Below are 27,015 nucleotides of genomic sequence, written 5' to 3'. Positions count from 1 at the left end.
CCCCCTCCCCCCGCAGCGGCCCCGGCCCGCCCCGCCCCGCCGAGAGCGGAAGTCCCGCCCCCGGCCCTCCGAGCGCTGATTGGCCAACCCCGTCCCGCCACGCCCGGGCCCCGCCCCACCGCGGGGAGGCCGGCTCCCAGGGCGCAGTCGCACGGGGCTCCCCGCCCTGACTGGGGTCTCCGCGGGAGCAGCGCCGCGGCTGGCGAGCGGCGTTCGTCCCCCGGGACCCGAGCGCGCCGCCTCGGCCGGGGACCGCCACGGCCCGCGGGCAGGGGGCGTATGCAAACAACCGAAGCCCCGAGCTCCCGATTGGTGAGCGTGTAGAGAAAGGGGCGGGAAGTGCGGGGCGAAGGGGCGGGCTTAGCGGGCCGTGATCGACGTGCGGGCGGGCCAGTGGCTGTGGGAGACTCGGCAGCGGTGGCCAATGGCGGCGGGGAGGGGGCGGGCGAGGGCCGCGGCGTTCCCGGGGCGGGGGCGGGGGGCCAGGGTGGCTGGCGACTCCGGCCGCTCTGCGGGGCGCGGCGGGGGCGGTGAAGGTGCTGGTGGATGTGCGGGCGAGCCAGGGGCGCCGGGGAACCCGGAGGCGAAGGGCCAAGGGCGGCGGCGGCTAGGCCAGGCGGCTGGAATCTTGCCCCGAGAGCGGAGGGGGGGAGCGGCGGGGGGGCGGGCCGTCGTGACGGACGTGCGTGCGGACCAATGGGCACGGGAGGAGGCGGCGGGCGGCCAATGGCGACGGCGCGGAGGCGGGGCGGCCGGAGGTTTAACGGCGGGGTGTGGGAAACGGCGGGGGGCGGGCCGGCGTGACGGACGTGCGCACGGGCCAATGGGGCCGGCGGGCGCGGGGCGGCCAATGGCGGCGCTCGGGCCGGGGGCGGGGCGCGGGGCTGTGCGGCGCCGTGCGGGAAGCGGCGAGCCGCGGGGCGGCGGGGCGGCGGGGCGGCGGCGGCGCTGAGGTGAGGCGAGGCGAGGCGAGGCGGCGGCGCGGGCGGCGGGGGCGACGGGGCGGGCCCGTCCTGTCCTCGCCGGCGCCCACTCACCCGCGCCCGGGCCCGCAGGTCGGTCCGAGGCCTCCTGGTGCCGCCGTGCGCCCGCGGCCGGCGCGGGGGACATGCGGGCGGGGCCCGCGCGCGCCTGAGGATGGGGACGCAGGGCAGCCCGGTCAAGAGCTACGACTACCTGCTCAAGTTCCTGCTGGTGGGCGACAGCGACGTGGGCAAGGGCGAGATCCTGGAGAGCCTGCAGGACGGCGCGGCCGAGTCCCCGTACGCCTACAGCAACGGTAAGGCCGCGCCCCGCCTCGCCGCCCCGCCCCGCGCAGGCCCCGATCCCCGCGGCGCCCCTGCCCCGCCACCCGGCCCGCAGGGACACCACTGCCCGGCCATTCCCCCGCCCCCCTCGCCCCCCCCCCCCCCCCCCCCGGCAGTGACACCTCTGTCTGGTCATCCCCACCCACAGTGACACCGCTGTCCCCACCATCCCTGCGCGCAGTGACACTCCTGTCCCCACCATCCCCGCCCACCGTGACACCCCTGCCCCCACCATCCACACTCACAGTGACACCCCTGCCCTGGCCATCCCTACCTGCAGTGACACCGCTGCTCTGGCCATCCCCGCCTGCAGTGAGACCCCTGCCTCCGCCATCCCCACCTGCAGTGATACCCCTGTCCCCACCATCCCCATCCGCAGTGACACCCCTGCCCCGGCCATTCCCGCCCACAGCAACACCCCTGCCCCGGCCATCCCCGCCCGCAGTGACACTCCTGCCCCCGCCATCCCCACGGCAGTGACACCACCACCCTGGCCATCCCCGCCTGCAGTCACACCCCCTGCCCCGTGCTCTGTGGGGGCCACTGTGCCAGGTGTGCCAGGTCTGCTGTGACCCCACGGCCCAGGTGTGCAGGCAGGCCGCACCCTGAGATGGTGGCAGCTCCGTGCGGGCCCAACATGTCATGCTAGGAGGAGACATTCTCTTCCCGGTGTGACTACATACTCCTGAAATTTCTGCTTGTGTTGGTGAAGGGTAGGGTGGGTACACAGCCTGGCACCTGTCAGAGCTGCTGCCAATTCACGTATCTCACGTAAGAAAGGCAGCGAGGTCAGTGCCTCCCGGCGTGGGGGCCCCAGCCCCAGGAGGATTTCTTTGAGGGGAACCAGGAAATCTACTGGTGGCCCGGCAGCCATCTCCGCAGGGACCTTGTGTGCTCCTGGAAGTCCTGCTCCATCTCCTCCTACTTCTTCTGGTCTTTGTTCCCCAGCCCTTTGCTATTTTGTGTCTTGGACCCTTGGCGGTCTTGTCGCACTGCTCTAAGTGTTTGCTGTTTGCTCAATCACCTGGAGGCGGCTGACGGTGTGGACGCTGCTACTCCGACCCTTTCATTTTAGGACCTGTCGGGGTTGTTGGATGAGCTGGACCTGCTGACTGCCCTTCCCGCTGGAGCCGCTTCAGCAGGGGGCAGCTCTGCTGGATTTATACCGTGGCCCCTCCTGCAGCTCATGCCCTCTGCCCCACCTTAGAGGAGACAACTGGAAGGGGAGGAGAGGAGGGGCCCCGGGTTTGTTTTAAGGTGAAGGAGGGCCTCCGCTGGGGCCCTCGCAGGCCCTCGCCAGCGGATGCTTGGCAGTGATTGTCAGAGGTGTCCTTCCCGCCGTAGACAGTGAGTGGTTGAGGTGTTTTTCCAGTAGGGGCATCGCCTCCCAGAGCCCCACTCCTGGGTGGCTGCTGGGGCGTGTTTACAAGAGCGTGAGAAGGCCGGGCTTTGTCCGGGGCAGCAGTGTTTTCCTGGAACGTTGATAACGTGCTTCTGAGAGTCAGCGCAGCCTCACCCTCAGGTGTTCCACGTGGGGGCCGCCGGCACTCGGGGAACACAGGGCCACCGTATGCCCCTCGTTGGTTGTGGTGGTTGCCACGGTTCCTGTGACACGTTGACTGGAATAGGGCTGGCAGTGAGCTGCCTGAGACCCCGGAGGAGTCAGAGACTCCCAGTGAGCTGGTCCAGTGGGACAGCCATCTGCCACCGTGCTGAGGAAAGCCCACTCTTAGAAAGCGTCCGGGGGCTGTCCTGACCGCGTTGGCGGAAGAGGCAAAGTGCCAGCCTGTGTCGAGGGTCCTTGAGGTTAAGAGATGCACGACACAAGGACTGGGTGTTTGTGGTCAGGGCTTCAGGGCGCTGACCCCGGTGACCAGCGTTCTTCATCGGGGTGGAGTCGGTAGGCCCAAGAGCGCTTCTTTCTTCTCCTCTGGAGGCTTCCTAAGGAAGACGCTTGAGGGTGTTGGAAGCTCTGGACAGCTGGTTCTCAGGATTCCACATCACGTGACTTCGTTCTTTGCGAGAGCTACTGACATTCAGGAATTTTTAAATTTCTGATTCTCTGACAAAGCACATACATGTATTTATTTCTTTTTCTTCTTCATTGTTGGAAGCCCCCAGCACGTTTCCAGCCTTGTTTTCTGACTAAACTCTCTTGGTTCCTCTGACGAGGAGTGGATGACCCACGCCAGGGAAATCCCCACTTGGTGCAGGACGTGTAATCGGACTCCTTTCCTTGGGCCAACCTGATTACTTACCTGCATTGAAGTCTTGTTTAGCTTGTTCCTCAGGCAAGTCCGTGAGAGCTTTGCAAACACGTGAGTCATCAAAATGGTCTTTTCTGGTGCTGGCACCTGAAGCAGTCACAGCCGCATGTGTCAGTGTGCCCACACCCGGGGGAGCTTGCAGCAGGCCCTCGGCCTCTGGTGGTGCTCACATGCCCTGTGTGTAGACCTCGGTAGATCTGGAAACCTTCCTCTCAGGAGATTTGACTTCTCTCTGAGCACACAGCAGTGTTCTATTTATTTATTTTTTAATTTTTTAAAGACTTTATTTATTCATGAGACACAGAGAGAGGCAGAGACACAAGCAGACAGGGAAGCAGGCTCCCTGCGGGGAGCCCGACGTGGGACTCTATCCCGGGTCCTGGGACCCTGTACTGAGCTGAAGGCAGACGTTCAACTGCTGAGCTCCCCCAGCGTCCCCACAGCAGTGGTTTTAGAGGAGGCATCTGCTCTCCTGGGGAGGCAGCACAACACTGCGAAAAGGTTGTACCTGGGCCGTCTGCAGGGGAAATGACGCTGCAGGGTGAAAGTGTTGGGGAGTGTCAATCGTGAAAGCTGGCAGGAAGGAGGTGCAGGTGTTTTGTGAGCAGCTTCTACTCCCGAGTGTACCCCCAGCTCCAACTGTGCACTGGGGGGTGGGTGGTGGTCTGTGCCTGCCCTGCGGCAGCATGCCAGGTACACGCAGGAGCGCGGGCCTGGGCCCACTCTTCTGAGGGCAGCGAACATTTAGGGCAGTTACCTGCTCTGTGCCTCGGCTCCCACGAATCTTCACATTGAGGGTGGGAGGCAGGCAGGAAAATGTACCGGGTGATGGGCCCACGTCCTGGGGGACTCCAGAGCGCACGGGAGCCCATGTCTCCCTGTCTGCACCTCTGGGGGGCGGCGTGGGTGGGAGCCGCGGGGTGTCCTTGGAGCCCAGGGCACGGGGGCAGGGAAGGTAGGAGCGAGGCATTGTGATGGGTGTGCACAAAGCCAGGCAAGCACGAGGACTGCCATGCGTGTCTGGGTTCTGCTGGTTGCTGATGTGTGTGGGACCAAACAGTGCTTGCTGTGCCCACAGGGAAGCTCCCTGAAGTGTAGGCTACAGCCCACGTCCGCGGCCCCGGGCGAGGCTCGAGCTCACCGTGTCCCCCAGCTCGTGGTCTTGCACTGGACGGTTCTGGACTTGACTTGTCATCCGGCTGGGAGATGGTCTCTATCCTTGGTGCAAACCCAGGGAGAGACTGTGTCTCTGCCTGTGGTGTCTCAGCCGCTGCTTCGTCCCCAGCATCGGCGTGAGGTGGGCCCCCAGGGCACGGCCCGGCGTGCGTCCTGCCTGGGCGAGCAGCCCGTGGGCAGCACCGTGTGTTGACAGGACCGTGCTGTTGGTGGCCGCTCATCGTCCTCTCCCTCTGCATGTGGCTGGTACTCGTGGCTGGTCTCTGCCCGTCTTCCTGGGCCGTTTACTGGGTCTGCCTTCCTTTTGTTGGCTCCCAGGCTCCAAAGAGGAGTTGGTGCAGCGTGTGGTGTGTGCCCACTGCGTGCCAGCCCAGGGCCGCCTCTCTGCCGCCCTGTGTCGGAAGCACCGTCGTCGTGCTCAGCTGGTCGCTGAGCTCCTGGTTGGCGCTTCTTTCCAGGCTTGTCGGTCAGAGTCTGTCGGTGTGATTGGCAGGGATGACCCTGTGCTCACCACGGACGCTCCGCGGTCCCGGGGCTGCCTCCCCCTGCTCTGGGGCCTGCACAGTCACTGAGGCCCATTTGTTCTTCCTTCACTGGGCTGCTCCTGCCCTGCCTGCCTCCCTCTTAGCTGTGACCAGCGGAGCAGAGCCCCGCAGCTCCCAGGGTCAGCTGCTAACCACCAGTTTCTAGAGAAGTTTCCAGAAGGCCGTAGAGTGCCGCGCATACACTTATCCTTACGGGGCTGTGATTTCTGGCTCCCCTTGGCCAGAGGCACTCAGCGGTGTGCACAGTGTCGAGATGAGCGTACCCCCAGCTGACAGGCAGGCTGGGAGCGGCTGGTCTGCTTCGGGTTCAGCTAATGAGGCTGGTTTGTCGTTTGAGCTGGCACGGCCTTGCCTGAGTTTTCCTAGTTAGTAGGTAGAGTATGTTAAATGTCAAGTTTTACCCCCAACCATTAGTGGCTTCCATGAGCTCGGGCACGTGGCCACGCAGAGCTGGACCCTGGTGGGGCCGTGCTGTCACGGTGACATTGCTGTGTCACGCCGGGTACACATTGTTCCTGTCAGCAGGAGCGTGGCGTGGCTGATGAAGTAAACAGGTCTGTTTCAGGAAGGAACCCTCAGCAGGAAACCAAGGAAGTAGGTGGGAAGGGTCTTTCAGGCACTTCACCTCCTGTTGTAGCTGAATTGTACCTGGTGTGGCCAGGGAGGAGGGCGAGGAGGGGGAGGGACAGGCTGCAGTTAGTACAGCTCGGCCTGGGGAGTGGGCTGCCGCTAGTGTGGGATTTGTGGGGTCTGGGGCCACATGGGTCAGGGTGTTGCCACCTGCCACTTGGAGAAAGTCAGGTAAGGTCCATGTCCGGCGCCCCGGCTTGGGGCATAGTGGCCCACGGGGCTGGGTTTGGTGCCCGGGGCGTGCAGGGGAAGGAGGCTGGGAATGCGAGTGCAGATGTGCCGGGAAGGAGGTCGACTGAGCCAAGACTGGGTGTGTAGGGTCACCCTTAGGGTGGGAACATGGGCGCCTTTCGTCCTTTGGGAATGCGAGTAAATACATGGGAACAAAGTGAACTTGAACTTTGAGTCTTAGGCATTACGGAGCTTTGCTCATTACGACTGTGCCCACGCAGGCCCAGTAGTGACCGGCTGAGTCTGATGTCCGTGGAGTGTTGGGTGCCTCCTTGACCGTGGACATGTGTCCTTCAGAGGGTAGAGGAGGCCTGGGGAGCAGACGTGGCAGGGACCCAAGGACATGACCAGACGAGCTTTGGCCCTTGGGGTGCTAGGCGTTTGTTTGGCAGAGGGGTGCGGCCCTTGGCTGGAATGCGTCAGGGGGAAGTGATTTGCTCAGGTGGGTGGGTGGTGCTCTGAAAGATAGGGCTTCGGGGTCGCGAGGAGGGAGGGAAGGTCAAGAGTGGTCTACCCTGGGAGGGGTGCAGAGGGCCTGGTGTCAAGAGGCTGGTATCTCTGAGCAAGAACAGACAAGCCTGGAAACAGGCAGGAACTCTACGGATTTTGGAAAGTGCCAGAGTCCAGACGCGCAGGTGCCAGATCTCTGGGCGAGTGAGTTAACATCCGCCCTGGACAGAGATCTTGGCCAGGTGATAAACCCACGTCCGTGAGCTAAGGAGGCACCTGGGCAGGTCGGAACAAACTGCTGCGGTTCCCAGATCAGTGGCAGTGCTGTGGCCGAGGCGGGCCCGCGCTCCATCTAGTGGCCTCGGGTCGTGAGCGGGGTCATGGCCAGCCTGGACCTTCCTGAGCACCAGTGTCCGTCACCTGGGCCGAGGTGGGGGGGTGCCTAGTAATCAGGTCTGTGGGATGCCTGGCTGAGAGGACGGCTCGTGGGTTAGGTGGCATGACCCGGACTGCACGGCCTTGAGAGGGTGCAGGAGTGTGGTGGTCTCCAGCAGGGTGGCCTGGGCCTTCCTGGCCCTGATGCCAGCAGTGCCCACAGTGCAGGAGGATGTCAGGCAGGAGTCTGGCTTGCTTGCGGAGGCAGTCTACACAGGGAGGGGTGTCCCTGAGCGCAGATTTCAGGTGGAGTGAGCAGCTGCTGCCCTGGGCTGACACGGGGCTCCTGTGGGGCGCAGAGGTCCTGCTGCACCTTCACACACGCAGCTCTCTTGGTCACGGGCTGGCAGTGACCAGAGCCCCGGGTCAGTGAGATGAGCTTGGTGGTCGATCACTGGTAGGATTTCCCTTATTTTAAGTCACTTGGCCAGGGCCACACACGCAGTCCTCAGAGAGGGGCTTCTAATGAAAAGTCCCAGGCAGTGGGCTGGAGCGTTCACTTGTAAGTACCTGGCGGGGAACGGTGTCAGCAGTGAGGGAGTCCACAGCATGTAGTGTCCAGAGCCTTAAAAAGTAGTCCCTTTTTTCCAAGGAATTAGGAATCTTCGCTGGGAATGATAGGGGACACAACTGAAGACACTTATGGCGTAGTTTTTTCTTCCTTTTTTTTTAATTTAAAATTTTATTTTGAAGCTTTATTCATTTTTCTCATTTTACAGTGAGAAAGTGAGCACGTGTGTGTGCACATGGCAGGGAGGGTCAGAGGGAGAGGGGCAGCCGGCTGTGCTGGGCACGGCACCTGAGGCGGGGCTCGATCCGCGAGCCCGAGATCACCCGATCCAAAACCAGGTCAGTCTGCCAACACGCTGAGCCACCCAGGCCCCCCTCCCGCCTTTTTTTTTTCTTTTAAATAATAAAAAATGAAAACCCTGAAACTTCCAAGGGTCCAACAGGGGAAATATGGTTTAGTAGCAGGGTGAGGTATTATACAGCCTTTAAAAATGGGAGTTCGGGGGAATAGCGAGTATTCAGTGAGGTGAGGAAGGGTCTGCATCGTGTTGAGTAGACGCCGCCTGTGTAATTACGTAGTCTCAGTGTACGAAGTGAGAGAGCTGGACAGTGGCGCACAGGAGAGCACGCATGGTGGGTTTCTCCAGATTTTGGGGTCACGAGTAATTTTTGTGTTGTTAAGTGCTCAGTGCTTTGCTAAGTTTTGTACACAAAGTGTGCTTAACTCTTTATGAAAGCTTTTGCCTTGAATTGGCTCTGGTGTGGTTTATTTTATTTTTAAAGATTTTATTCATTTGTTCGTGAGAGACACAGAGAGAGAGGGGGCGGTGCAGAGACACGGGCAGAGGGAGGAGCAGGCTCCATGCAGGGAGCCCGATGCAGGACTCGATCCCGGGTCTCTAGGATCATGCCCTGGGCTGCAGGCGGCGCTAAACTGCTGAGCCACCTGGGCTGCCCTCTGGTGTGGTTTATTAAGGAAAAGTTCTTCTTTTACAGGAAACCAGTCCCCGAGCTGCCCTAGAGCCGCTCCTGAAGCGCGGCGTGCTAGTGCAGAAAGGCGTTTTGCAATGTATTAGGTAACTTCTGCTTCCTTTCCCATCCCTCATCAGGCGGCCGCCGTTCCTTCTTGGCCCACCGGTAGCCCACGTGTGCCCGTGGAAGGCATCCTTGTGCCCACGGCGTCTGTGCGCGCTGTGTGCTCAGGATGGGTGTGCGCACCCAGCTCTCCTCTGCGCTCAGGCGCAGCCTGCAGGGTGATTCGGCGCCCAGCCGTTGAAAGGCCTGTTAGTCTGAAATCTGTGCTTGGCAGTATCCTGTGGGATCACTCGTCTAGAGCACGTTATGTTGAGTTGTAATTTACATATTCTTTTTAAGAGTTCTTTTTTTTTGTTTATTCATGAGACACAGAGACAGAGGCAGAGACACAGGCAGAGGGAGAAGCAGGCTCCGTGCAGGGAGCCTGACGTGGGACTCGACCTCGGGACCCCTGGATCATGCCCTGGGCTGAAGGCCGACACTTAACCGCTGAGCCACCCGGGGATCTCCCTAAGTGTTCCCATTTCGGGTGTTGGGTTCAGTGAGATTTGACAAGCACCGCCTTGGTCAGGACATGGATTATTTCCACTGCGCCCTAAAAGTTCTCTCATGGCTCTGCAAGTCCAGCCCCCAGCCCACGCTGGCCTGCTTCCCGTCCCTCTAAGGGGACTTTGCCTCTCTAGGACGTCCTGTAAATTGAGTCACGCAAGATGGTCTTTCGTGTTGTTGGTTTGTTTCACGTGGCAGGATGTGTGTGAGACTCACGTGGGGCACAGGCCACAGCCCTCATCCCATCCCGGGGAGCATTCCTTCGCACACATACACCCGTTTGTTCATCCGTTCACCTGTCAGGATGCTTCTGGCCACTGGTTATTTCCTGATTTTGCCTGTTGTGGAGAATGGTGTTACGAATGTTCTTGTACAAATCCTTAAAGTTCTTTAAAAATTTTATTTTTGTGGGGGGCCCCTGGCCGGCTCAGTCAGAGGAATGTGTGACTCTTGATCTCTGGGTCACGAGTTCAAGCCCCATGTTGGTTGTAGAGGTCACGTAAATAAATAAAACTTCTTAAAAATTTAGTTTTGTGGTAAATGTGCATATTTTGTTGACCATTGGTACATGTACGATTAAGTGGCATGACACATATTTGTAACCCACAAGTCTTTGTATGGATGTGTCTGGGAGTGGGGTTAGTGGGTCATGTGTGTCTATGCATATAATTCATAAGAATTTGCCAGACTGTGTTGTGATGTCATCTATTGTCCTGAATCCCCGCCAGCTGTGTAGTGAGTGAGTCCCAGCTGCTGTACGTGTTAGCCAGTGTTTGATGTTGTCAGCCCCTTTTTTTTAAGGTTTGCGTATTTATTTGAGCGCTCAGGAGTGGGGGGCGGGGCAGGGGGAGAGGGAGGCTCCCCGCGGGGAGCCGGGGGTGGGGGGGGCGCATCCCAGGACCCTGAGCTGCACCTGAGCGTAGCTGGGTGTCGGAGGTGCGGCTCCGGGGTGCCCGCAGGCGTGCCCGCCGGGGGGACTCCCTGCCGCCCCGGTCCTCCTGGGCGCCACAGAGCGCGTGGCGGTGTGGCCACAGCTCGGCCCTGTGGGTAGTGCTCCGGCCGCGCTGTTGTGTGTTCCCAGCGGGTGGCCGGTTGCCGAGTTCTGTGTTTGGGTTTTTGTGAATGGCGTTCCTACGAAACTCTCATACCTGATTTTGGTGACTGTATGTGTACGTTTGTGTCCCGGACACACCGAGGAGTGGGATTGCCAGCTTGTAGGGCGTGTCCAGCCTCCATGGGCACCTGCAGACAGTTTTCCGAAGTGTCCCACGTAGCGCGGTGGGGGCTGAGAATTTCATTCCTCCCCTTCCATCCTGTTTCTTTACAGCAGCCACGCAGCCTTCCCTCCCAGGGATCCCCTTCTGTTGCTTGGCCACCCCCTGTGGGCGGGCTTTACTTCCGCGCCCAGTGGGTTAACGAGGACTCCTTCAGCGTCCTGCTGTAACACAGTGCCGCATAGTTAGGAGGTCGGCTTCTCGAGACCACCCACGGGCCTTGCCACCTTCCCCCTCCTCTGTCTCAAAGCCCCGTCACGTCCCGGCCAGGCCTTGAGTGTCCCGTCCTTCCGTCTCATCTCTGACTCAGCCAGGAAGGAGTCCCCACCTGTAAGGCGCACCCAGATAACGCAGGACCCTCTGCCTCTCTGGGCCCGTCACCGCAGTCACACATGCAGGGTCCCTTCCCTTCGCCTTGTGGGAGGACACCTCCAGGCCCACCGCCCCATCCTGAAAAGTTCTTTTCCTTGTTTTGGTTTGGATAGATTTTGTGGGTACGGTGCTGGTCAGAGGAGTGCGTGTTTGCATTTAGTTAGTGGTTTGGCCCCAACGTTTGTGTCTTGGCAGCTGACCCCCAGGTGGTAGGGGCAGGGCCTCTGGGGCTGACCTCCCCGGGGTGGAGGAGGGTGGACCCTGGGAGCGGGATCAGAGCCCTGGCGAACGAGCCCCTCAGCTGTGCAAGAAGCAGACGCAGACTTGGCTGGCGCCCCCAGAGCTGTGAGAATAAACCTCCGTTGATCATAAACCACCCAGTTGATAGGAATCGGGCACAGCAGCCCGAGCCAGCTAAGATACCACCACACAGAGGGGCTTAAGGCAGGACCCACTTACCTGCTGTGTCTGTGGCTCAGAAACCCCAGCAGGGTCCCCACGGAGCCGCCCGCTCTCCCGGGCTGCAGGTGCCTGCGGGCTGGCACACACAGAATCCTTTGTTTTCTTTCTTTAAGATTTTATTTATTGGAGAGAGAGCGAGCAGAAAAGAGCAGGGGGAAGGGGAGGGGCAGAGGGGGAAGCAGACGCCCTGCTCATCAGGGAGCCCGAGGCGGCCCTCAATCCCAAGACCCCAGGTCAGGACCTGAGCCAGAGTCGAGAGTCGGATGCTCAGCTGGCGGAGCCACCCAGATGCCCTGAAGAAGTTGTTTCAAGTTGCTGTGGTTGTTGGCGGTACCTGCCACCTACTTCCCAGCCCCCGGTGGGGGGGAGGCGAGGGGGCTTCAGAGGGCGGCCTGCTCCGTGGAGCGGTAAGGTGGAGAATCTGCCGTGGACTGTCCCACGTAGCCCGATCATGGGGGCCGTCTCGGCCTCGCTCCTGGTACCAGGGGCCTGAGAGCCAGGAGGCGGGACCCCGTGCCCACACAGGAGTGCCTGCCGCGTTGCCTGCGGCTGCCCCCCACCTGCTGGGTCCTCAAGACGCTGGTGGTCCTTGGTGTCATGTGTGGGGAGAGGCCTGCCGGCCTGGGCTGTCAGGAACTGCCGTTGGTGGGCGGGGGGGGCCCAGGGCCCTGTGTCCTTCTGTGTTGGGGGGAGTGTCTCTGATTTCTCGAAGACTCCGGCGTTCCTATTCTGCTTCTTGTCTGTCTTTGGGGCATTGAGAGCTTATTTTCCCTCCTTAGGGAGTAACGTTTAAGAAACAGGAGCTGCCTCCCTTGGGTTTAGACGTCCCGTGGAAACACAGGGGAGCGTGCCTGGGTCAGACCGCCGAACTCAGCCGGCCTTCTGGGAGGCGAGATCCGGGAGCCCCGCGTGTTGCGCTGCTCTGGGAGCCTGCAGTGACATGCGTGGGTAACCCGGCTCGCTGTGGGGGTGCGGTGGGCCGTGCTGTCGGGAGCTGCTGCAGCAGGGAGATCCTGTGGGGAACTGCCCCGTGGACCCCGGCTGGCATTCCAGTTCCAAAGGCAGACACGATCAGCACGTTTCATTCTTTTTTTTTTTTTTTTTTAAGATTTTTGTTTACGTATTTATATTAGTGCATGAGTGAGGGAGGGGCCAAGGGGGAGGGAGAAGCAGCCTCCCCAGTGAGTGCGGAGCCTGACGTGCGTGGGGCTCCATCCCAGGACCCTGTGATTGTGACCCCAGCTGCAGTGGAGAGCTCGCTGCCCAGCTGACTGAGCCACCCAGGCACGTCCTCCTGTGGGGTCGCCTGGCTGGCTCAGGGGTGGAGCTCACAGCTCTTGATCTCAGGGTCATGAGTTCAAGCCCCACACTGGGCATGAAACTTACTTAAAAAAAAAAAGTCTTCCTGTGGCTTTTCATCATGCTGTAAAGTAGCTGGGTAATTACACGTTGGGTGTTGCCGTTTCTCCATAAAGGCTGGAACCTCAGACAGAAAGCAGGTGGCGACAGCGTGCTGCCTGGGCAGTTGCTGTCCTTCCTTTCCGCCCCCTTCCATGGGTCTGACTGGTGGCCTTCATTCTGAACACTGGGACCTTGACCAACAATCTCTGTTTACACACAGAATCAAGCCGGCAGGGCTGACAGCTGAAGGTACCTGGTTCTGTTCGTGTTCTCCTCAGTCTGACGGGTTTCCTTGGAGGTCTGCGGTCCTGCGTCCGTGCGGACGGGTGTGTCAGTGAGGCTGTGGAGGGGGCAGCGGAGGAGGAGAGTGTGACATGTAGCCTGTTCCGTCTGGGACACCATGCTTGCACTTCTGCCGGCGGAGTGGCTCCTGCACCAGGTTGTCCTCGACGGGCTGGCCGGGGGGCCTTCCTCCTGTGCGTGCCCGCGGCTCTGCTCGCAGGTCCTGGTGAGGCAGGAGGGGTGCCTTGGTGAGCCCCCCAAACCACCAGCAGGGGCGGGCTGTCAGAAACAGGCATTCGGGAAGGTTGGGACTTGACTGGGCTTTCCTGCGCCACCCTTCGTCCTCCGTGCCGTCCCCGGCTGTCCCCAGTGTGCTGGCCCCTCACCTCTGCCGTGTTTCCTGGGGGCCGCTCGCTTCTGCCTCCCGGGGCCGAGCCCAGGGAGCGGGGACCTGCAGCCTTCCCTTCCCTGTCCCGAGAAGGCCCGAGGGCGGTTCCCAGACCGCATGTCCTGAGCACGCACATGTGCACGGCGGGGTCCCTGTGGCAGGAAGCAGTGTGGTGCATCCTGGTCATTTGTGCCGGGACACAGTTGTACAAGACGCCAGCCCCAGGACAGTGGGAATGGACCTGGTGCTGCTGTTACCAAGGGGGTGGGGGTGGGTTTTTTTTTGTTTTTCTAAAATGATGAAGAACTTGTGGTAAAATTCTGAACAAAACAGGGCACCCGGGTGGCTCAGCGGTTGAGCGTCACACCTTCAGCTCAGGATATGATCCTGGGGTCCCAGGATCGAGTCCCACATCGGGCTCCCAGTAGGGAGCCCGCTTCTCCCTCTGCCTGTGTCTCTGCCTCTCACTGTGTGTCTCATGAATAAATAAATAAAGTCTTAGAAAAAACATTCTGAACAAATAAAACATCCACAATTCACCAGGTGGTGGCATCCCCGACAGATGTGGTATGCTGACGGGTGGTGCACGCTGTGTGGGACAGGCACAGGTGCTTGCCTGTATGCACACCTGGCCCGATGCGGAGCTGCTTGCAGGGCCCAGAACTGTGCCCAGTAGTGGTCATGTGCATGGCCCTGGCCTGTGCCTCCACAGGTGGTGACAGCAGGTGTATCCTCTGTGGACCCTCTGCGGCTCCCGGAGTGCAGTGCAGGACAGCTGGCAGGGGGCCTGATGTCTGGTGGAAGCGTAAATAGTAATTGTGTCAAGTGAGTCACCACCCCCTTGAGCCGTAAAGTAAAGTTCTTAGAGACTGGGGACTCCATCAGGTGAGCAAAGCTGTTGGGGACGCAGGTACTGCCGCCAGGATGGAGCACAGAGGCTGGCACCTGGCATGGGGCGCCGGCAGGAACCTGTGCCCCTGGCCCCTCGGAGCTCAGGGTTGGAGGAAGGGTGGAAAGGAGGGCGGGGGGCAAGCAGGGACACAGGAGGTGGGCCCCGGGCACAACGGGTGCACGGGTAGGGTTGTCGGGCTGCCCCAGGAGCCACCCGTCATCCGCCCTGAGGGGCCTGGCGGCTCCATCCTCAGCCCCCCTGGCCATTGCCTGAACCTTCTGCAGCTTCTTGGGGCCTCTGAGGGGTGCTGGACCGCCCCGCGCTGCCTGGTGGGAGGAAGGACACCGAGAATCCTAGCGGCGTGATAATCAGTGTGGCCTGAGATACAGAGTTACCGCGGCCAGGAACCAGGAACAGAATGCTATTTGAAAAGAGCGCTCAGAGGGCCAGAAAGAGCGTTTAGAGATTAAGTTAGAGCAGCAGGGCCGCCTGGGTGGCTCGGTGGGTGAAGCATCTGCCATCAGCTTGGGTCAGGGTATCGCAGTCCTGGGATAGGGTCCCTGTGGGGCTCCCTGCTGGGGAGTCTGCACCTCCTGCTCCCTCCGCTCCTGCCCTGTGCCTGCCGGTGCTCTCTCAAGTAAATAAAAAATGTTGGGAAAAAAAGAGGGGATCCCTGGGTGGCTCAGCGGTTTAGTGTCGCCTTCGGCCCAGGGCAAGATCCTGTAGACCTGAGACTCGATCCTGCATCAGGCTCCCATGGAGCCTGCTTCTCCCTCGGCCTGTGTCTCTGCCTCTCTGTGTGTGTGTGTGTCTCTCATGAATAAATAAGTGAGATCTTTAAAAAAAAAAAACCAAACAGAGAGGAACAGTACAGTTGAGGACAGCTCCCAGGAGGTGGAACAGGAGCATAGAGAGGATAGGATGATGAAGCTGTTAACCGGGATGTGGGACAGATGAGCTGGACGGGCGCAGGGGTGACCTGGAGTCACCAAAAGGGAAAAAGACCCCCCCCCCCCCAGAACGTTGGCCAAACAACATGCTTCAAAAGCTTTGAGAGGAGAAAAGGAAAAAAAGGTCATGTGAGAAGGATCAGGAATGAGGACAGCACGTGCTTCCCAGGGCGCCTCTGGTCAGCTGCTGCTGGCCCCTGCTGGCCCCTCAGCCCTGCCTCCGCCCACCGTCCTGGGCTCTGCGACCTGGTCACCCAGTGTGACCCCTCCCTGTGTGCACGCTGCTCCTGTCTCCTTGTGCGCTGAGCGCAGGGGTGGGGTGCTGGGGCCTGGCCCTCGGGAGGCCTGGTCACCCCCGGGTGCACCCGGGCACTTAGCCCAGCTCCCACTGGTGGGTTCTGCTGAGTGGTCACACCCACTGTACGAGACCTTCCGTGTTTTGAGTGAAATCCCTGGGTATCATTTTCTCCGACAGATGCTCCCTACCTGTGGCCTGTAGGGGTGAGGCGGGGAGGGGGTGACTGAAATTCTCCGAGAGGCTGAGACCTGAGCCGATGGAGCAGTGGTTCGCTGGGCGCCCCCTTGTTTGTCAAGATTCGGCTTGTCTGCAGCTGGCGTCTCTCCTGGGCTCTGTTCTCTGATACTTCACACATCCTGCTGCACGTCTTGGCAGGTCTGGGAGGTGGAGAGGAGGGGCGGGGTAGGTGTGAGGATGTATTTGAAATTTTGGCGCCCTCATGAACCTGTCAGCCTGGGGCTGGGGCTGGGGCTGTCCCCGGCGGCCGGGCCATCCGCAGCAGTGCCCTGCTGTCCGCCATCCTCAGCCCCTCCCGGGGCCCCTCAGCCTTCCGTGGGGGCTCGAGGGCTCCCGGGAGAGCGGGCGTGGGGCGCGGCCGCATGCTGGCCCTGGGTGTCCTCTAGGCCTTCCCTGAGAGCCCCGTGCTCCGGGAGCCTCGGAGCCAGCCGGTGAGCCACGCAGCAGGCCAGGCTGGCAGGGCCCACGGTCCCGGGTGCAGCTCCCGGTCCTCGGGGCTCACCTGTGTGCGCCCCACTGTGTGGCTGGCAGGGCGCCTGGTGCAGCTGCTGGAGGGCGCAGCCGCGGCCCAACGTGCAAGCGCTGTCGTGCCTCATCTGCTGGAACGCGGGCAGGCATTCACCCTCTGCGCCTCGGCCCCGGGCATCCCCTCCTCCCTGCCGCTCCCGGCTGCGCCTTGGGGAGTCACCTTGAGGTGTGCTTGCCGCAGAGCTGCCTCATCGTGGGGAGCCTCAGACTATGCCCTAACCTGCTGGGCTGGACGTGGTGCTGCCCGAGCACGGAGTCCACACCACGGCCTCCCTGGCCCCTGCCATTGCCAGCATTACCCTCCCAGGGACCACAGAGCCAGGACCCAGGGGGCGAGGCCTCGCTCAGAGCTCTGCTTCCTGTGCCACGGCATTACGGGAGTCGGGGCGCGGGCGGGTGCAGGCCATGGGCTGGGGGACCGGCCTGAGTTTGCTTCTTCCCGGGGAGTGTTTGCTTGAGAGTATCTGCAAGGGGTGCCTGGGGGCTCAGCCAGGCAGGCGTCGTCCTGGGGTCCTGGGATTGAGCCCCGTGTCAGGCTCCCTGCTCAGTGGGGACTCTGCTTCTCCTGTGTCTGCCCCTCCCCTCCTTGTGTGCTCTCTCTCTCCCCCTCTCTCCCCCTCTCTCAAGTGAATAAATAGATCTTAAAAAAAAATAAAGACAATACGTGTAAGAGAGTCTTTTTTCCCTTTTCTTTTAGTTGTGCTGAAAGATGCGTGGGGGGATGTCTGCCCCTGCCCGTGTGTGGGTGCGCGGCTCAGGGGCATCAGCGCCATCCCACTGGGGTGGGAGCGGGACCGCCGTGGTCCACGGGGCTCCCCCACTGTCCCGACCTGGAGCTCTGCGCCCCCGCTCCCCGGCCCCTCCGCGGCCCTCCTGTCTCCAGGGACCTGACGGCTCCCGGTCAGGCTGCGCACGAGTCACTGCAGGATGGACCGCGCTTTGTCCTCCCCTGCCGGGGGACACGGGGGCTGCTCCAGCTCCTGGCCGCAGGAGCGGCGCTGCTGGGAGCGCGGGGGTGGCGCGCCCATCCTGGGTCCCCAGGCCTCGCTTCTCTGGCTGTAAACCCAGCAGTGGCATTTCTGCAGCATATAGTAATTCTGTTTGAGTTCACGAGGAGCCACCAGACCGTGTGCCGTGTAGCTGCACACCCCACACCTGGGCCGCAGAGCACGGGGCTCCAGCTTCTCCACACCCTCGCCAGCACTGGTGACTTTGTCTGTTTTTTTTTCTGTAATAACCGTCTAAACACTTGTGGTTTGATTTGCATTTCCTAATGACGAGTGGGCTTGAGCACCTTTCTGTGTGCGTATTGGCCATTGGTGCGTCTTCTTTGGAGAAACATCTGTTCAAGGCTTTTACTTATTTTTAAATTAGGTTTTTTGTTTTTTAACAATTTTATTTATTCATGAGACATGCAGAGGCAGAGGGAGGAACAGGTCCCTGCAGGGAGCTCCATGCGGGACTGGATCCCAGGACCCCGGGATCATGCCCTGAGCTGAAGGTCAACCCCTGTGCCCCCCAGGCGCCCCTAGGTTGCTTTTTGTTACTGAGTTGCAGCATTTCTTTCTATATTCTGCGTATTGGTTCCTTATCAGATACATGATTTGCAAATATTTTCTTCTATTTTGTCGTTCCAATTTCATTCTGTTAAATGTTTTTATTTTTTATTTTTTATATTTATTTATTTATTTATTTATTTTTGTTAAATGTTTTTAGATGCATGGGAGCCAGCTGGGAGTTGGCCAGGCCGAAGGACGGCGAGGGTAGAGGCACGGTGCCCGAGGGGGTGTGCCGTGTGCACAGTGAGGAGAGCACCTGCATTAAGAATGCCCGTTTTGGGGGATCCCTGGGTGGCTCAGCGGTTTGGTGTCTGCCTTCGGCCCAGGGTGTGAGCCAGGAGACCCGGGGTCGAGTACCGCATCGGGCTCCCTGCATGGAGCCTGCTTCTCCCTCTGCCTGTGTCTCTGCCTCTCTCTCTCTCTGTCTCTCATGAATAAATACACAAACTCTTAAAAAAAAAAAGCCCATTTGTGGGGTGCCTGGCTGGTTCTGCTGGTGCACTGTGTGACCATTGATCTCAGGGCTGTGGGTTCAAGCCCCACGTTGGGTATGAGGTTACTTACAAAAACAAAAACGGGGTGCTCAGATGGCTCAGTTGGTTAGGCATTTGACTGACTCTTGATTTCAGCTCAGTTATGCTCTCAGGGCCAGGAGATCGTGCTCCTCCCCCCCGTGGATGCGCACTCTCAAGTAAATACGTACATAAATAAAATCTTAAAACATAAAAATAAACCTTTAAAAAAAAGCCTATGAAAAGCCAAGAGACTGATGAGATTTGTAAGGCTTAGGAAAGAAGAGGGAAGACAGCTTGTGGGAAGTTTCTGGACAGCCCACAAACCACGTGAAGATGTTGCGTGTAAGCTAAGTGTCCCTGCTCCTACCAACTTGTCTTGGACTATTTCTCATAAAAGAGTAGGAAAATAAAAACTGGGATCCCTGGGTGGCACAAAGGTTTGGCGCCTGCCTTTGGCCCAGGGCGCGATCCTGGAGACCCGGGATCGAATCCCACGTCGGGCTCCCGGTGGTGCATGGAGCCTGCTTCTCCCTCTGCCTGTGTCTCTGCCTCTCTCTCTCTCTCTCTCTCTCTCTCTGTGTGTGTGTGTGTGTGACTATCATAAATAAAAAAAAAAAATAAATAAATAAATAAAAACTAAAGGTATGGCAGGCATAGATTCTGCAGAGAGCTCTCCAGAGAAATGGCATTTTAGAAATTACTTTACCCTTAATAATGCTTGCAGCATGCTCTAGTTGTCAGTACCTGGGGGCTACGGTGAACCCAAGAACTCGGGAGGTCGACGCCGGGACCCATGCAAAGTAGGTCAACAGGGAGACGAGCCACCCTCCCTCCCCGCCGGGGCCGTCAGCACCCAGCCCGGGCTCTTGGGGCCATGCAGGCTGGCCAGCTCGGGTTGCTGGGTGGAGCCACAAGAAGGCCGCAGGGGGGAGCAGCACACTCCCCTTGGCCCCGCGGGTGAGTCCTGGTGGGCCTGTCCCCACGGGTCACTGCAGCCGCTCTCTGCTTCCTTACAGGAATCGACTATAAGACGACCACCATCCTGCTGGATGGACGGCGGGTCAAGCTGGAGCTCTGGTGAGTCAGGCCACGCGGGGCGAGGTGCCTGGGGTAGGGACCAGCCATGCAGTGTCATTGTGATAAGGAGCTGGGACGGCGTCCCGTGCACGTTCATCGGGGCCCGCCGTTTGCACCGACACGCTGTCAGTGTGGATTGGACTTTGCTCCGTGATGCAGAAACCGCAAGTCTGGGCTGTTCCATCTGGTGGAGCCTGGCTCCCTCTTGCCCATAAAGACTCGTTTCTACAGTGACCTCTCTCCTTGCTTTTCACTGGGCTGCACATTAAGGGGCATTTCCTGGAACCTCAGTGTGGAGGCGGGCATCTGCAGGGTGGGGTTCTGCAGCCTGGCAGGGCAGGGCAAGCTTCCAGGGCGCAGAGGCCCACGGAGGCCGGGAGGGGCAGCTGGGAGTGGGAGGGGCAGCTGGGAGCCCCACTGGGGTCCCATGGGCTGTGTTCCCCAACCCCCTGTGTTTCAGGGACACCTCGGGCCAGGGCAGGTTCTGCACCATCTTCAGGTCCTACTCCAGAGGTGCGCAGGTAAGCCCAGCGACTGTTGGGGTGCCACCTCCTCCCGCCACTGTGCTGTCAGACCCCCTGCATGATTCTCTAAGGACATCCTGACATTTGAACGCCAGGCTGCCCCCTGGGCCCACGCACACCCGTGGCTCCTGCTGTCGGAGGCGCCATGGGAGGTGTGCAGAGACCCTTGGAGGTGCCACTCAGCCACCCAGCTCATGGGGAAGAAGACGAGACTTCCCTGTCTCCCAGGACCGGGACGTGCTGGGTCAGCGGGCTCTGGGTGGGCTGCCCCTCCCAGGGTGGGGGGCTCTGGGTGGGGTGGCCTGGGTCACTGTGGAGGCCAGAGACAGCCTTGGAGCCACCGCAGAAGGGCTGCCGCAGGTCCTCCGAGGGGCAGGGCAGCAGCAAGGAGCAGGAGTCGGGTGTGCAGGGGCAGGTCCGCGTCCTCTGGGTTCCCCCCAGCATGCCTGCCCGCTGCCTGGATCTGGCTATGGTTTGAGGAGAGAAGGAGAAGGGAAGGGAGCCGTGAACGGATCTGCCCTCAATGCTCACCGTTGTGTCAGTGTGTGGTCTGGGGACAGGACAGCGATCCCAGGCTTCTGGGATTGCTGAGAGACCTGGGGTCGGACCTGCCTGCGCTGCGGGGAGGGGCCTCTGTGGAGGGCAGCGTGTACAGGGATTGGGCCCGTGGGCACATGGCTGGGCCTCTGGCTGTGTGGGGTGCGGGCCCCGGGGGGCTGCCTGGCTTGGGCTCGTGGGGACCCCACAGGCATCTTTTTTGCTTTGTGAGCAATGATTAATGCCCGGCTACCCCCGTGCTGCTCTCTCTGTTCCGTGGGACCTGGGAAGCCAGGGGAACTTGGTCTATGACTGAGTCCAACTGAGTCCCAGCAGGTGTTGGCAGGAACACCCATCCCAGCCCTTCGTCCAGGGCCTTGTTGACAGGAGAGCACCCTGGACGCGGCCTTGGTCTGCTCTTGGCTGGGGGTGGGTGGGGGTCCCCCAGGCTGGGCTTGGGAGCCAGTGCCACAAGCTCGCACAGAGGTGTGCACAGTGCTCCTGCCGCCGCTGGCTTGGCAATGTCACTGGTCCTCATCTGCGTCCCCCCCCCACCCGTGTTGGGGGCACCCTGCGGAGGAGGCGTGGAACTGGCAGTCCTACCTAGAGCCGACTCAGGGTGTGGGTTGCAGCTTCGGGGCATCTGTCATGAGCACCAGAGGTGAGGTTAAGAGCAGGAGCTGCCTGCGGTTCCCAGCGCCCTCCGGGGGAGCGTGGGGAGAGCTCGGGCGCATGGAAGCATGGCCCACAGCCCCCTTTTATTGAGGAAGGGACTGTGTGTGTGCTTTCAGCACACGAAGGGGGAAGGCTGTCAGAGGGCAGCGTTCACTCTGCGCTGTGGGGTTCCTGCCGAGCTCTCTTGTGATCCTTGGAGTTTGAGAATTTCCTAATTTCTCTCTGATGAACACGTAGTGCTTCTGTGATGAAGACATGGGGTAGCCGCCTCGGGGGGCGCAGGGTTGGGCCCCTGACCGCGGCCACCCTGCCTGCTCTGGGTGCAAACATGGGCCAGGCCACAGACGCTCCTTTCTGGACAGCCAGCCAAGGCCGCGAAGGACGCAGGGAACGGGCCTGCAGGTTTGCCAACTTGTGCGTTTTGGGAAAGCGCGTAGCGTTACTGCGTCCTCTGCAAGCATCCAGCCCAGTCCGCTGTGTGCTGGCTGTTGCTTTTACTTTGCTAGCTCTGGGGGCTCTTGTCATTTTGGGGCTGGAGGAGCCCGTGGCAGATCTGAGGCCTGGGCGGAGCCTCGAAGCGGCCTCACTGCACCGCTGCCGCCCGTTGTACTCCCACCCCACGGGGGGCAGCGAACGGTGCCAAGGGGTCTGCGGGGTTGGCACCCGCCTGGTGGTACCCAGAGTTCTGTATCTCCTGTCACTGTCCTACCCTCCGAGAGTCCAGACCAGGGAGGGACCTTGCAGGGCCTTTGGACCCAGGTCCCAGAAGCCTGTGCCGACCCGGGCTGCTCGCCTGCCCACCACAGTACGATCTCGGGGCGCTTGCCACCAGCACTTTTGTGTCCTGGGCCTTGGCCCATGTTTGCTGTTGCTGGGGTCTCAGGTGGCCACTCGTGTCCCTGAGGGCTGGTGCCTCCTGCTGGGGCTCCCTGGGGTCCCCTAGGCCCTGTGCAAAGAGGGAGCTGGGGGCTTTGGGGTTAGCTGGATTAGCACTGGGCGGCCCCGGCTGGGCACCGGTCTGCTTAGTTCCCATGGAGGGGAGCTTCCTGTGGGAAATGGCCCCGGGCTCGCATCTACCTTGAGTGGGTGCTGACAGGCACCAGCATGCCACCTGTCTCCACCCAGGGGGGCGGGCATATGGGCTGGGGACTGTTTGGCAACTGCCCCGTTTTCGGTACTTCTAGTGGGGGTGTGGGCAGAGGGCTTCACCACAGCTGTTCATTCCTTGGGAGCTTTACTGCACAAAATGCATCACACACCCCGAAAGTTAAATTCATAAAAAATGGACCCCTGTCCCTCAGTCGGGGTGCTGGTGGCACAGGTACGTTCATTTGTCCATACCCATCAAACTGTCCACGCTGAAAATCTCTGCCTCTTCTGAGGTGCAAGCTGTAGCTGAGAACTAATCTTGGGGCCGGGGGCTCCTTCGTTCAGGCATCAGACTTGGTTTCGGCGTAGGTCACGATCTCGGGGTCCTGAGGTCGAGCTGGGCTCCCCAGCTCAGCGCAGAGTCTGCTGGAGATCCTCTCTGTCCGCCCGCCCCCTGCACACGTCTGTGCCCTCCTACGTGACAAGTGGAAATAACCTTGATAGAATGAGGCCGCGCAGCTCCACTTCTGGGATTTTATCTTCCCGGGCAGGGGGGGTCGGGGGGTAACAGACGTTGGTGATAAAGGTAGGTGAAATGACCCGAGTGCCAGCAGTGGCAGCTCCTGAGCCTGGTGTGAGGGGTGGGCTGCCGGGGGCGGGGCCCGGGGTGAGGGCCAGGCACGTAGCCCCTCGACCCTGTCTGTGTGGGGAGTGAGAGTGAGTGCCGTTCCCGGAGGGGTGGGGAGCTCTTCATACCCCAGAGTTGCCCCTCGCGTACAAAGCCTGAGTACCTGTCGCTGATTGAGGAAATAGGATGTAGCAAGAATGTGTTTGCGCCTCTTTGAAACACACAGTGGACACTAGCACCCCTGGGGCTTCTGGGCATGGACGCTTGGGCGTCTGAGTCGTCCCGGCCTGCTTGACCCCCGTGCCCCTCCCCGCCACATCCCTGCGGCCCGCCCCGCGGCCTTCGACCTGACGGCTGTGAGCGGGGCTCCTCCGTTACACCCGGCAGCTGCAGGGCGGCGGTGGCACCAGCGCAGGCCCAGCCAGGGCTTCCCAGGGCCCGGGCTTGGGCGGAGAGCAGGAGCAGGACAGGAGGCCCCAGCCAGCCGCCCGCCGTGTGGTTGTGCTGCAAACGCCTATGGGAGTCGCCGTATGTTTGTGTTTGTGTTTGTGACCCTTGTGCCAGGGCTCACGGGGCCGCGCACTTGGGTGCTTCTCTGGGACTGGCCATCCATGCGCTGTGGCCACAGCTTGTCTTCTGCCAGCTCTGGGACCGCGCGTCTCGGTACTGCTGTGAACAGTGCAGACATGAGCGTGCTCACTGGACGCGTCCTTGGGTATCTCTGGAAGGGGGCCCTAGGCGTGGAGGGTCAGCGGCATGAGCCCCTGGGCCCCAGGCAGTGGGGCCCGTCCAGTCTCACCCTCTAGTGCCCCCCAAACTGGTGTCTTTGCCCTTGACGCCATGTAGGTCAGTGCCCATCTGTCTCGAAGGACTTCCCTCCGGGCCTGGCTCTTCTCCCCCGGCCAGTGTCCCCCTCCCTGGTTGGCGGTTGGCTCTGCTCTGCTCTGCTCGAGGCTTTCCGGGTAGGGAGTGGGATTGTGACCTGTGTGCTCAGAAGACCTGGGGGCTCCCCTGCATCTTCCAGGATTGGAAGGATTTCTCTGAGGGAAAAGACTCATTTTGAGTTGGAGGCTGCCCTGGGTCTGACCTTGGCTGCAGGGTCCCAGTGTGTGAGCGGGTCGGGGTGGGTCCTGAGCTGCTGCCTGGGGAGCGTCCGGGTAGACACAGGCAGGGGCCCGCGGTTCGCTGGAGTCTGAGGCTTGTGACAGGTCCCTGAGCTATCTGAGGCAGGGACGACAGGCGAGCCCAGCAGGTGGAGCCAGCCCACGGCCGAGCTCTCACTAATTGGTCTCTGAGGGATGTGACAGACCCGCCCGGCTGCTGGGGGCCTACGGGGGTGGCGCGCTGAGGACGCCTCCGCTCCGCCCCCGGTGCCTGGGCAGAGGACACTGTGGGACACACGTGGCCTGTCGGCCCTCCAGGCTTGTCCGCAGGGCCCGGCCCACCCGGAGGCCCTCATAGGCTGCCTGTCCTACGGGAGGGATTGTGAAGTGATCACAGCTTCATGCTTATGGTGTGTTTGTAAGAAAGACGTTGAAAACATGCCCCTTGTCCCAGCCACGTCCCCAAGATAGGGAGGGGGCCGCATGGAGGCCACAGGATCCCCCACTGCCATCAGCCCACACGGGGCACCCAGGGCCGCGTGGGCCGGGATTTGGGGAGGGGACGGAGCGAGGGGCTGGCCCAACTGTAGGCAGAGCCGGGAGCAGAGGTGCCTCTGGACGTGACGGAGTCTGGAAGCTGCCCGTCTCCCGCGGGGCTGTGTTAGTGACCCATGCGACCTGCCTGAAAGCCCGTGTGCCTGGCCCACCTGTGAGGGCGGGAGTGGTGCCCTGCCACACCGGGCACTGTGCCCGGAACGAGCATCCAGGTGGCCCGGCCTCTCGACGCCCGCGTCTCCCTTGCAGGGGATCCTCCTGGTCTATGACATCACCAACCGCTGGTCCTTTGACGGCATCGACCGGTGGATCAAGGAGATCGATGAGGTAGGTGTGCACCGCACATGCACCTTCGGGTCTCCATCCCCGGCAGGAAGCCTGGGGGCCTGTTTGCTGCCCCCCTCCCCCCCCCGACCCTGGGTCCTCCGCTCTGAGCACCCTGGCTCCCAGGGGCCTCAGCATGGACCCCGAGGCTCTTCCTGCTCTGGGGCCTGGGGCATGGCGCCAAGACGGGGCACCTCTGCTGAGCTCTGTGTCCTCCCAAGCATGCACCTGGCGTCCCCCGGATCCTGGTTGGGAACCGGCTGCACCTGGCCTTCAAGCGGCAAGTGCCCACGGAGCAGGCGCGGGCATACGCAGAGAAGAACGGAATGACCTTCTTCGAGGTCAGCCCGTTGTGCAACTTCAACGTCATCGAGTCATTCACCGAGCTGTCCCGTATCGTGCTCATGCGGCACGGCATGGAGAAGATCTGGAGGCCCAATCGGGGTAAGGGGCTGCCCGCTGGACCCCAGCTTGTTGGGGGGCTGGGTCTGCCCCGCATGGGGTCCTGCGTCATGGGGGGGCACCATGCACGATGCCCCGCCCCGCCGTGTGCACCTCGGTGCTGGGAAGCGGTGCCGTGGCCTGCAGGCCTCCCTGCTGGAGCTGAGCCCGAAGGTCCCGGCTGAGGAGCCCCGGGGTGCAGGGCAGGGGCCCCCAGGGCTTGGCACACCCGGCCTCTCGCGGCGCCCTGACCTGCCTCCCCCATGTGTAGTGTTCAGCCTGCAGGACCTCTGCTGTCGGGCCATCGTCTCCTGCACCCCCGTGCACCTCATCGACAAGCTCCCGCTGCCCGTCACCATCAAGAGCCATCTCAAGTCCTTCTCCATGGCCAACGGCATGAATGCCGTCATGATGCACGGGCGCTCCTACTCGCTGGCCAGCGGGGCGGGCGGCAGCAGCAGCAAAGGCAACAGCCTCAAGAGATCTAAGTCCATCCGCCCCCCCCAGAGCCCGCCTCAGAACTGCTCGAGGAGCAACTGCAAGATCTCCTAGCGGGGCAGGCTGGGCGCCACCCTGTCCAGGGCACTCTGGGAGAGGTCATGCTCGGGGAACGCTTCTGGCTGGGCACTGGCAGGCGCGGTGTGCGGGGGAGGCTTGGCCACAGCGCCTCCCGGGAAGTGCAGTGGTCTCTGTCAGACCAGTTCTGTGGGACCAGAGAGCCGCAGGAGCCTCGGGGGGCAAGCCTGGGCCCCCACGGGGTGGGGTGCGCGGCAGGGAAGCGCTCAGGAGGCAGCCGTGCCTGGCCTGGGCCTCGGGGGCCGTCTGTGAGGACCCGGAGGCCTGGCTCCCTTTTCTTATTTATATGGAAGTTGTTCACCTTTTTGTACATTTTTAAAGGACGGGCAGGGACCTGTGACGCAGCCACGTGGGGGGCCTGTCTGCTGTGGGACATTTGGAGGGGGAGCACCCCCCCCTTAGGGCTCCAACCTGGGAATTCATAGACACTTCCTGCCCCGCGATCTGCTCGGCGTGGCCGCCTCGTCCCCGGCTCCCCCCAGAGTGCTGGTGCTCGTCCGAGGGGACAGCGGCCTCCAGCGCCGTCACTTCCACTTATATTCCCATTGCCGCATGAAGCTGAGGCACAGGGTGGGGCTGTCCGGGTGCCCCTGACCCGCCCCGGCCTCCGGGGCACCTGGCTTCTGCTCCCTGGCTTCCGTGCACCGAGCCCTCTGGGGCACAACTCCCCAGGGCCACCCTGACCTGGGTCTCCATGACGCTGCCTGGACTGTTCCCGGCAGGGACGCCGAGCCCCCGGAGCGGCCGGCAGCCAGCCCTGAGCAGGAGGCCTGGCCCCTCCTGCCGCCTGCGTGGCGGCTTGGCCACCGGTTCCACTGGTGCTCAGCTCTACCTCCTACTCACAGCCGCGCCCCGGGCTCCAGGACCCCTCCCGCTGGGTGCTGGGAGCGGGGCGGGGGTCGCGGGGCAGGCAGGGAAGGCCACACCTGTCCCGTCCTGCCAACCAGCCCCTCTCTTCGGACTTTGAACCCAAGCACCCGGACGTCGTCTCAAGGAGTGGACGGCCCTGTGTTCGCTCTGTCAACACTACCCTTCGCTGCTGTCGGACGCACCATTCCTGTGCTCACTTTGGACGGTTTTCATTTCTTTGTACAGTAAATGTGATTCAGCTCTGATTTCCAGGCCACGTTTTCTATAAATTAAAGCCTCTGGTTGTAACTGGCCAAGTGGTAGGTGGATGTGACGCTGCGCTG

The 27,015-nt window shown here is 61.4% G+C and overlaps 1 protein-coding gene and 1 long non-coding RNA gene across 3 annotated transcripts; both read left to right on the top strand.

Moving 5' to 3' along the window:
* The first annotated feature begins 178 nt into the window (after nt 1-178).
* Nucleotides 179-26,937, top strand: RAB40C (RAB40C, member RAS oncogene family). Of its 2 annotated transcripts, none has more exons than XM_025417163.3 (7): nt 179-312; nt 1,056-1,279; nt 19,310-19,370; nt 19,831-19,891; nt 24,731-24,808; nt 25,027-25,249; nt 25,518-26,937. In XM_025417163.3, the coding sequence occupies exons 2-7, from the start codon at nt 1,138-1,140 to the stop codon at nt 25,796-25,798; spliced, it is 846 nt and encodes a 281-aa protein (XP_025272948.1). In that variant the 5' UTR covers nt 179-312; nt 1,056-1,137; the 3' UTR covers nt 25,799-26,937. The 2 variants fall into 2 exon arrangements, with proteins under 2 accessions (XP_025272948.1, XP_025272949.1); XM_025417164.3 differs by lacking the exon at nt 179-312 and adding an exon at nt 19,018-19,093 and having other exon boundaries at nt 1,230-1,279.
* LOC125755294 (uncharacterized) lies at nt 5,897-15,106 on the top strand. Its single transcript, XR_007411329.1, has 2 exons — nt 5,897-6,096; nt 12,865-15,106. It is a non-coding gene; the product is annotated as an uncharacterized LOC125755294 (long non-coding RNA).
* Nucleotides 26,938-27,015: the final 78 nt, after the last annotated feature.

The sequence above is a fragment of the Canis lupus genome, chromosome 6 (genome assembly GCF_003254725.2).
Source record: "Canis lupus dingo isolate Sandy chromosome 6, ASM325472v2, whole genome shotgun sequence".
NCBI lineage: Eukaryota > Metazoa > Chordata > Mammalia > Carnivora > Canidae > Canis > Canis lupus.
The sequence above is the reverse complement of the archived record's forward strand: the minus strand, read 5'-3'. Positions and strand labels throughout refer to the sequence as shown.